Source organism: Chrysochloris asiatica, unplaced genomic scaffold, assembly GCF_000296735.1.
Source record: "Chrysochloris asiatica unplaced genomic scaffold, ChrAsi1.0 scaffold00054, whole genome shotgun sequence".
Taxonomy (NCBI): Eukaryota; Metazoa; Chordata; class Mammalia; order Afrosoricida; family Chrysochloridae; genus Chrysochloris; species Chrysochloris asiatica.
Window position 1 is genome coordinate 17,689,431 of NW_006408572.1, and position 11,194 is coordinate 17,700,624.

The following is an 11,194-nucleotide window of genomic DNA, read 5'->3' on the forward strand; positions in this document are numbered from 1 at the left end:
GGATGCTACCTAACAACAACAACAACTGGACTCTGAGAGCCACACCCACAAGAGATTGCCATTATTTTTATATTCATGTTGTTGTGAAGTGCCATGAAGTCGGTTCCAACTTATAGGGACCCTGTATAGGGCCTCCAAGGGTGGCTGATGGGCTTGAACAGCCAACCTTGTGGTTAGCAGTCCAGTGCTTATCCTACAGCACCACACCAGAACGCTTTTGTATTCATGTTCTTGTTGTTACGTGCTGGCAAGTCAGTTCTGACTCATAGTGACCCTGATTAGGGTTTCCAAAGAGCAGCTGGTGGGTGTAAACCACTGACCTTGTGGTTAGCAGTCCAGTGCTTATTCTACAGTACCACTCCAGAACAGACCAATAAATATCACTGAAAGGAAGTAGACATTTCTCCCAGGTATGATTTTACCCAATATGTACAAAGATCCACAAGGCTAGGTGGAAATGAGAAAATCCCTAGAAAAGCAGCGGGGAATGCCTGCGGAACTTCAGAGACACTGGTCAGATCTCAGCTCACAGCTTAGTTCCTTCAGGAAGGCTTCCGCGACCCTCCCCAGAGTCCAGGCGGCTCCTGGCAGGTGGTGGGCACACGGTCAGTATGGCTATTACAGAAGACAGGCCCAGGCAAAGTGAGGTGGAGGAGTCTGTGTGGAACCCAGTGGAAGGAAGAGGAGAAAGTGCATTAGTAAACTAAGCCCTTGATTAAGCAGCATGTCCCATAGGGAAGGTGGACTCCAGTCTGCCCCAGGTCTAATCCAAGTCTTCCTGTTGTAGTTCCCCTTATCTTGATGAAGAGAGTAATTTGTTTTACATCTTTCATATGAGCAGAGGCAGTTGTAGTGTATCTAGTGGAACTGTGTGGGTGGTGGTTTTCTGATTACAATCCAGGAAGGCAAAGCTGTGATTTCTAAAGCTCTTTCATTTGTGGCATGAGCCAAGCCTATTCCCAATTTCCTCTCCCAGATAGAGCAGCATGTGCTACTCTTAGGACAACGATTTTTAAATTACATTATTTTAAACAGAAGCATAACTGAAAGTGTATATTGAACAAAATCGAACACTCCAGTTGGCACAGAAAAAGGAGGGCTTTTTGAAAAAGGCAAGAAAGAGTCCACAGTTGCTCTGGTATTTTAACCATGTCAGGTTTGTGCTTTCTCAGCCTTCTCTACAGCAGCATTGAGCCCTCCCCCTCCCCCTCCTCCTCCTCCTTCTAAGTTGTGCTGATGATGTTTTCCTTGATAAGACACGTGGTTTCTCTTCCCCTTGAGTTTATAGCCTTGTGACTGCACAGCTGGGCCCGACCAGACCCCTTGTCAACAAGGCGAGCTATGAGCTGAGGGGTGGAGTGACTCTAAAACCCACTGCCATCGGGTGGTCTCCTACTCCTAGCGACTCTACAGGACACAGTAGAACCACTCCGTAGAGTGTCCGAGAATGCAATATGGGAGCAAATAGTCTCATCTTTCTCCCACAGAGCAGCTGGTGGGCTCAGTTAGCCGCGCACCACTAAAGCCACGGCAACACCAGGGCCCCTTCAGTGGGAGTCCAGGTCTTGAGGGTCTGTAATGTTTCCTCTTGACTGCTCACTTTAAGTCTGTAGGTCATTTTATTTTTCCAGAAAAATACGAAGGTGAAGTCTTAATTTTTCTACTTCGTGTACCACTGCATTTGTACCTGAATGCTCCTACCTTCTGTCTGTCTCTTTTAATTATTCAAAGCTTCTATCAAGAAAAATGTTATTTGTTTGTAATTGTAGGATAAGCACTAGACTGCTTATCGCAAGGTCGGCAGTTCAAACCCACCAGCCATTCTGTGGGAGAAAGTGAGGCTGTGTGCTCCGTGAAGACTGAGGGTCTCAGAAACCCTATATAGTAGGTTGCTGAGTTGGAATTGACACGGTGGTAGTGGGTCGAGTCATGTTAGAAATTTCTGGGATGTACACAGAGTTAACAGGCTTAGCTCCTAGCCAGAAGATTGGGGGTTTGAGCCCACCACAGGCACCTTGGAAGAAGTGCCTGGTGATTTACTTTCAAAATACCAGCGGATGAACACCCTCTGGAGCAGAGCGCTACTCTGACACACATGGGCTTACCCTGAGTAAGAATCAGCTCAATAGTTACTGGTTTCATCCTCTTAAATAAATCAACTGCCGCTTGCATTTTGCCTTTCAACAAGCCTGCATTTTTGCTCTCAAGCAAGCCTCCCTATGCTCAGGTTTGAGTGCATTTGAATTACTGCTAGTTCATTGACATGGGAATGTTACACATTTGAGTCAAGATAAGCAACAACTTTCTAGAATAGTTCTGGTATGCAGCGCCTGTAGTCCTGAATGACCTTGAACAAGTCAGTGGCTCTCAGAACCTCTTCCATAAAATCATAGTAATAACTAATACCTATAGGAAGGGTTCTCAGGATTAGAAAGAAAATGTGTAATTCCTCTATATTATTTGTTTGTTGCTAGGTACCATAGAGTCAGGTCCAACTCGTAGCGGCCCTGCGCGCAACAGAACCAAACACTGCCTGGTCCTGCGCCATCCTCACCATTGTTACTAACTCGTGAGCTCGATACTGCTGCCATTGTGTCAGTCCATCTCATTAGAGGGCTGCCTGGTTTTCACTGACTCTCCACTTTACCTAGTAAGGTGTCCTCCTCCAGGAACTGGTCCCTTCTGACAACATGTCTGAAATAAGAGACCAAGTCTCACCATGCTCACTTCTAAGGAGCACTCTGTCCCTACTTCTTCCGAGATAGTTTTGTTTGTTGTTCTGTCAGTCCATGGTACTTTCAATGTTCTTCTCCAACACCATAACTCAAATACATCATTGGTTCTCGTACTGACTTCCTTATTCATTGTCCAGTTTCCCCATGCATATAAGACAGTTGGAAACACCTGTCTAATAGGCATCTCAAACTTAAAATGATCAAAAGTAGGACTCTTTAGATCTCTGTCATGAGCCCCCTCACCTGGGCAGGTCCTCAGTCTTCCCCATCTGAGTGAAAGACATCAGGACCTACCAGCGTCATCCCTCCCCTGGCTTGTCTCTTTTTCACACCTCCTATCATTACCCACTCTGGTAGCACAGTGCTTACAAGTCAGGCTGCTAACCTCAAGGTCTGCAGTTCTAAATTACCAGCCATTCCACAGGAGAAAGATGAGGCTTTCTGCTCCCCTAAAGATTTACAGCCTCAGAAACCCTATGCAGGGTTGCTATAAGTCAGAGCTGACTCCATGGCACATAACGACCACCACCACCTCCTATGGCTACCCACTGCTCTGTAAAGAGCCCAGTTCCTTGTCCTGGTTTAGCTATGAACTGAAATTTTGGGGTACAAAGCCACCCAAACGTACCTCAGAAGAAAGGCCTATCGGTCTACTTCCAAATAGTCATTGAAAACGCTACTGCGACCTAATGGGGTCACCAGGCATCAGAATCAACTCGACAACAACAAAGTGGTCTAGCCCTGCCTTATGAGGCCCTCGTGAACACTCCCTCCCACCCTCCTCCAGTCTCCCCAAACATTGCAAAGGCCCTGTTCCTTTGTACCGCAGGGCCCTCCACCTGGGGTGACCTCTCCCTGGACCCACAGAGCTCTGCTTCCAGGCAGTTGGATAGAGCTGACTTCCTCGGCCAGTCACTCGCAAGTCACCTCCCGCTCAGGAGCCTGGTAGCACAGAGGCTAAATGCTCAGCTACTAACCAATAGGTCGACAGTTCAAGCCCATCACCCACTCCTTGGGAGGAAGATGTGGCAATATGCTTCCATCAAGAATACAACCTTGTCACTCAGTTCACAATAAAACGTTTTGTGGTGTTTTTTGTTGTTGTTTTAAGAAAAGATTACAGCCTTGGAAGCAACTCCAGCCTGTGGGGCTGTTAGTATTATCGGGTTTGCCTTTTAGGGTCACTAGGAATTGGAATCAATTCAATGGCAGTGCGTTGGGTTTGGTTCCTAAAGAGCCCTCATCACTGTTTGTGGTCATGGCTTCCTCGTCTTTTAGAATTTAAGCCATGCTTGTCTTATTGTTCACTGCTGTCCCACTTGTCATTGTTGTTGTGTGCCCTCTGGTCAGTTCTGACTCATAGTGACCCTGTTTAGGGTTTCCAAGAGCAACTGGTGGGTTTGAACTGCCAACCTGCGGTTAGCAGTTCAGTGCTTATCCTGCGGTGCCACACTAGGGCTCCCTCTACCGTCTAGAATTAAGCCTGGCACAGAGTTGACACCCATTAACTGTTTATCAGGTGAATTAAGTCAACAAATAATAATTGCTGGTACTATTATCGTTGAAACTGGAGGTGTTTGCATGAACTAGTTATTTATATATGAGGTTAAGAATGGATTTGGGGACTTGGCTCCAACCTTACTGAAATAAGGACCCTAACATCGAGTTTTTGTTGGTCCTATGGGGTCACTTGTTCTGATCCTCCTTGGCATGAGCACAGTCTTAGGACTCCAGACTTGTTTCATTTCTGAATTATGTAAGCTCTGTTTTCTCTTAGTGAATTCTGCCTCAGCAATCTCCCTTACTCTCTCTGAGCATCCCCAGAGACCAGGGGCTTTAAAGATCCTCATTACCTAAAATGGAACTGTGGTTACAAATGCTCAACCTCCTCAAGCATGTGGTGCTCCCGGTTCTCTGACCACAGACCCCAAGGAAGAGGAGGGTTGGCAGCAGGGAAAAAGGAACCGAGTCAGCATCTGAGGCGATTCCAGGGACAAGGTGTGGGCTAAAGAGTACAACTTTGCCCAGAGAATTTGGTCTTTGTGTCACTGTGTACTGGTAACTCCCCAATACAGATCTCTAGCCCAGATCGACACTGGTACGAGGATATCTCAAAGACTCCCCAAACTGAGCACACTCGTACCCACACGCTCCCTGCCTCCTCCATCTCCCTGTTTGTCATCTCAGGCAGTGACATCACCACAGACCAGAATGCCCTTTACCCTGCTCCCCCACATCCTATCATGTTTGCTTCCTAAATCCGCCTCAGATCTGCGTGCTCCTCCTCACCTTGGTCCTTACCACCAGCTGATCTTTGCATACCTGCGTGTTGGTCCACAAGTCCGTCAGGTAACACCAGGAGCCTCCCACATGCACAGGTGCACACCCACTCCTATTTGAAGAGCCTGCAGTGGCTTCCAGACGCCCTGGTGGTGCGGTGGTTAAGTGCTCTGTGACTGTCTGACCTTTACCCTGCAGGAGAAAGGTGTAGCCATTCATTTGTAGCCGTGGAAACCCAGGTTTTTATGGCAGTGGCTTTCTGGAGAGGGTCCTTCACACGACTCCATTGCTGCGGCCATACTCTCCTTCCTTCCTTCCTTTCATTTTATTTCTTAAATTATCATATAGTCAAATTGCCTTTTGTTGTTGTTGTTGTTGTTGTTGTTGTTGTTGTGCTGTTCAGCTTTGTGTGGCCTAACACATGGAGTGAGCTTTTCATACTCTGGCCTGCAGCTGCCCGTCCCAGGGCCTGTTCACTTGGGACGTTCCCCTCTGCTGAGCATATATATGACTAGGATACGTCTCCATCAGCTCAAACCACCCCTCCTCAAGGAAGGCGGGGGCAGCTCCTCATCGTACTGTGGCCTCCTTGGTCTGCAGAGCATTTCTAAGTGGGCATTTTGCGTTCCTTAGTGGTGTTATTGTTCTTAGGTGCCATCGAGTCAGTACCAACCCATAGCGACCTTAGGCACAGCAGAATGAAACACTGCCTGATCCTGGGCCAACCTCACTACCGTTGCCACACTGGAGTCCATGGATGCTGCCACTTGGCCAATCCATCTCATTGGGGGGGTCTTCCTCTTTTTCCCTGACCCTCCACCTTACCAAACATGATACTCTTCTCCAGCGACTAAGTCCCTCTTGACAATATGTCCGAAGCATGAGAGAGGAAGTTTGGCCATCGTGGCCTCCAAGGAGCACAGAGCTCTGGCTGCACTTCTTAGTGTGGCCTGGAGACTGGCTGGCAGCCCCAGGACACCAGGGCCCATCTGTTCCTATTGTATCCCTGGCCTTCTGCTGGGCTCCCACTGAGTAGGTTGCCCAGTAGGTACTTTCTGCCAGAGGCTAGTGGGAGCCACTGCAAACACCCCAGCCCTGCTGCTGCCTGACTAGGTGGGGCCAACTTCTATCAATAGAGGGGGCCTGATTTTAGAATCAGACACTCGTTTTGATTTTTTTTCATCTTTTTAAAACAGGTCACTTGAACCTCATTTGTTTTTAACATTTTATTGTACTTTAGCTGAAAGTTTATATTGCATATTAGTTTCCCAGTAATAGTTCATACTACAAGTTGTTCCATGACATTGCTTGCAAATCTCTAGTATATCAGCATTCTTCCTGTGTCCTCTTCAGGTTTCCTATTTCTGTTTGTCCCGGTTCCCTGCCCCACCCTGCCTTCTCATCTTTATTTTGGGACAATTACTGCCTTTTGGGTCTTGTATAGTTGATTGTTCTAAGGTGTTACCTACTGTTGTCTTGTATAGTTGATTATTCTTCACGGTGTTACCTACTCTTTGTCTGAAAGAATGCCTTCTGGAATGTCAATTTCAAGTTAACTTTTCATTGTGACTCGAGTGAAGGTTTACAGGGTAGACCATTAATTTTACATTGAAAGAAGCTTATACACTCCTTCATTACGAAGACTGCAGTCCCCTCCATGTGCCAACAGTTAACACTGTTTACTTCTACTCACTTTAACTACTGCATCTCTCCGCGTCACCTTTGCCCTTCATCTTTCTTCTGCTAACCTCCCTCTTGTTGTACCTTGCCTGCCCTGTCACCCATGCTAACATGTGTCTACCCTCTAGCCCCCACTCCTCCCCACCCCATGTAGACATCCTAGATTGTTTCCTGTATCAAGAAACCCTTTTCTTTACTTATTACACCACTGATTGGTCTGATAACAAGATTTGCCCTTTTGTGATTGACTCATTTCACTCAGCATAATGTCCTCCAGTTCACCCATGTTGTGAGGTGTTTCACAGATTCATCATGGTACTTCGATATTGCATAGCATTCTGTTGTGTGTATCGACCAAAGTTTGTGTAACCATTCTTCTGTCACTTATATAGAAGCATATTGAAGGATTCTGTTTTCTTATCCATCTTGCTATGTTTCTAATCCATTTACATTCAGTGGGATTATCATTAGGTGTGAATTGATTACTGGCATTTTGATATGTGTGCGTTTTGTAGTGCTACAGTTTCTTTGTTTCACATAATTTTCTGTGTTGAGTTTGTTTTGTTTGTGGATTTTTCTTTTCATTTTCTTCATTTCCGTTCTGTTAATGTTTACTAAATCTTTCTTATTTTCCTCTTTTTTATTTTGATGTGAAGGTGTATTGACTTTCTTTGAGGTGTCTCTGTAATTTATTAATTTTATTCCCCATTTCAAACAGTCTATTTTTGTCTTGAAATGTACTTGACTTCTTTGCCATTTGGAAGTTCTGTATCTATACTATTCCCTCTTTTGGCTTTGTCATTGACGTCATTATAAATTGATCTCTCTGTTTCCCTAGTTTCAATCTGTCCATTTGTTTTTACTTTAAATACTGCTATATCTGGATTGAGTTCTGGGTGGTATTGTCATATATGTTAATCACAAGAACACCCTTTAGTATCTTTTGTGAAATTGGTCTAGTTATTACAAATTCTTTTGATTTCTGTTTATCTGGAAATATCCTAATTTCACCATCATATTTGAAGGACAGCTTTGCTGGCTATATGATTCTTGTTGGCAGTTTTTTCCTTTTAGAGTTTTGTATATTTCATCCCATTGCCTTTTTGCCTGCATGGTGTCTGCTGAGAAATCCGAACTTAGTCTTACTGGGTCTCCTTTGTAGGTAACTTTTCACTTTTCCTCAACTGCTCTCAGGATTCTTTCCTTGTCGTTAGTTGGAAAGTTTAATTATGATATTTGTCAGTAATTTTCTTTTGGGATCTGTCCTGTGTGGGGTTCATCCACTTCCTCATACAAGAAGCTCCCTGTCTTTCATGATGTTAGAGAAGTTTTCTTCCAGCAACTCTGACAATGTTCTATGTGCTTTTTCTTGTCTTTGCTTGTTCTGGAATTTCAGTCACCCGTAAATTATTTCTTTGATGTGTCCCACATAACTCTTAGACTTGCTGCAGAATTTTCCCTTCTTTTTTCTTATTGTTCTTCTAGCTTACTAGTATTCAGAGATTTATCTTCAAGCTCGCGGATTCAGGCTTCCTTGCTTTGGATTTACTCCTTTTCCCTTTTAATGTATTGTCCACTTCTGAAATCTTAGTGTTAATGCTCTGGGTTTCTAATTGCAGATTTTGTATTATTTCAAAATTTGCATTGTTTTCCTGAATTATTCTAAACTTTTTTCTCTATTCTCTTTGCTTTCCTCCATCATCCTGTCAGTCCTTTGAAAGTGCCTAAATGTCATTTTTTTTACTTCTTTTTCAGTGAGTTCCATCACCTTCTCTTCCTCAGAGACACTCTATGGCTCTGCATTGTGTTCATTTGTTTGAGACATTCTGTCATGTTTGTATGAGCTAAAATCGCCTATTGTCGCTGGGGCATTGTGATGGTGTTGTATTTGTATTTAATTTTTGTTTTTGTAAAGTGCGGTCGGATCAGTTCAGACTCATAGCAGCCTTGTGTAGGGCTTCCAAGGTGTGGCTGGTGAGTTTGAACCGCTGACCTTGCAGTCACGTGCTTTATCCCACAGCGCCACACCACGACTCCAACCATAGTGGTCCTTTATTCTTACTGCCTTGTTTCTTAATATGAGAATTTTAAGATATACATTCCAGCCCTATGTTATTGTTGTTAAGAGTCATAGAGTTAGTTCGGCCTATAGTGACCTTGAATAGGTTTTCTGAGGCTTTAAATCTTTGTGGGAGCAGAAAGCCTCATCTGTCTCCTGCAAATGGTTCACAGTTCAGTGCTTATTGTATGGTTCTACATGCTTCCTTTCAGCCCTATGTTGTTGTTGCTGTGAAGTGCCATTGAGTCAGTTCCAACTCATAGCAACCCTGCATAAGGTTTTCAAGGAGCGGCTGGTGAATTTGAACCACCGACCTTGCAGTCCAATGCTTTATCCCACAGTGCCACACCGGGATTCCAGCCCTGTAGTCAGGATTAAATGTGGTAAACTCTCGGAAAGTCTCTGTCACACACTAAGTAAACTATAGCCTTCCTTCCACTCTGATGTATAAGCGTGGCTGCTCCCATCTTGCCCGCTCACATGGGTGGTGGGGAGGCCCTCGTCCCTCTAGAGTCCTGTCAGTGCTGCTCAAGGTATGCTGACTGTCCTTGTTGAAAACAATCACAAAGCTCTAGACAGTGCTTTATTTTTACCCTCAGATCCCATTCCTTTATGACAAATAGCATCCTGGTCCACTTCTTGTCAGAATGTAAGCTGTCTTAGTAGTTGCTGCGTACCAAATTTTGGGCCCAGATGTGGGCTCTGGGGACCCCCGAGAACACTGTACCAGGCACCCGTCCTGTAGAGCATTGGCCCTGCTCGGTGCCACGAGGCTGCCTCCCCACCCTACCCCACTCCAGACACACTTGTGCCCCCAAAGGGAGAGCCCTGGAAGCTGTCCTTGGAGTATTCAGCTGACCCCTGCCCGGCACCTAGGTGGCAGGCAATGTGGGGATGTAGCACAAAGCACAAAGAAGGGCAGACTCTGAGACCCTAGACATAATCCACAGGGAGCACCTCGTAGGACCAATAGGGTTCTCGGCGGTGGACAGCTATTCGTTTGTACATCTTTGATGTCAACATGCCTTTGTTTTCCCCTAACCCCTCTGTACAGGCGCATTTCTGTTGGGAGGAATCCTCTACTCTTGGCAGTTCCCTCACTTCAACGCCCTGAGCTGGGGCCTCCGGGAAGACTACTCCCGGGGAGGCTACTGCATGATGTCGGTCACACACCCGGCCCTGTGCAGGCGGGTCGCCCTGCGCCACTGCCTGGCCCTGATCGGACTCTCCACAGCGGCCCCTGTCCTGGACGTCACCACATGGACCTTTCCCCTCATCTCGCTCCCCATCAACCTGTATATCTCCTACCTCGGCTTCCGGTTCTACACGGAGGCGGACCGAAAGAGCTCCCGGAAACTCTTCTTCTGCAGCCTCTGGCACCTGCCTTTGCTCCTGCTTCTCATGCTCACCTGTAAGCAGCCACAGGACAGGAAAAGCGACCGGGGGGAGCCTCGGGGCTGAGATCAAACAGGTTTGTGAGAGGAAAAGGAAGAAGCAAAGCACCGTGGGAGATGAGCGTTGTTGCCCATGGCTATTAGACAAAGGACTATTTTGGAAATTATGGACTGTGGAAAGAGAAATCACCATAAGTAACACAGATTGTAAAATAATTTGGTGCTCAGTGATCACTCAACAGTTTTGTTTTGTTGAATAATCTCCAAAATGCTCCCCAGTTAAGGGAATGGTTTGGTTTAACAGATTATTATTATAAAGACAGGACAGGACATTTATTCTTTGAGGGCCTTTTATAGCTCTGTTCCTCTATCCCTGCTCCAGACTTCCAGCAGTTAGGTGGGCATCCAAAGCTTCCTTCTCAGGCACCTCTTTCCCACCTACACCCCCCACACACGCTGTGTGTGCCCCCTGATGCCAGACCATGTGAGTTGAGCACTTGTAACTTGATGTCTCCCCTTGGAGCCCTGGTGTGGCGCTGTGGGTTAATGTGCCGGACTGCAAGGTCGGTGGTTCAAGCTCACCAGCTGCCCCTCGAAAACCCTATACAGGGTCTCTGTGGGTCGGAACCGACAGGACAGCACTTCACAACAACAGCACCCCACCCCTTGACTGTTATGACTTCCCTGAGGGGCCCATCAGAGGAAGTCTGCCCCCACAACCCACACAGTCCCGCCTTCCTAGTGGATGAGCAGCTGAGTGGTGGCTCCCAGCTTTCTCAGTGCGCACGCGCACTGAGACACATGACCCCCCAGATAGTCACAGCAGACTGAACACTCGAGGGGGGTTCCAAATGGTTGTCTAGGGATGCTCGGACTGAACCCCGAGCCTGCCACATCACATCTCAGCTTTTCACAAACGGGTTTGTTTTCATATACAAGGGACCTTTGAAAAGTTTGTGGAAACATGCAATAGAAAGATAATGGGATTTTTTCCATGAACTTTTTGAAGCCCCCTCCCTCATCCAGTCAGTATCTGCAGCATTTCT

The 11,194-nt window shown here is 46.2% G+C and overlaps 1 protein-coding gene across 1 annotated transcript in view; it reads left to right on the plus strand.

Moving 5' to 3' along the window:
- LOC102832364 (protoheme IX farnesyltransferase, mitochondrial-like) overlaps nt 1-10,215 on the plus strand; it is a 169,014-nt gene extending 158,799 nt beyond the window's left edge. Inside the window, exon 7 of the mRNA XM_006863513.1 lies at nt 9,809-10,215. Coding sequence (XP_006863575.1) covers nt 9,809-10,215 — 407 coding nt within the window. The remainder of the gene's footprint in view (nt 1-9,808) is intronic.
- The last annotated feature ends 979 nt before the right edge of the window (nt 10,216-11,194 follow it).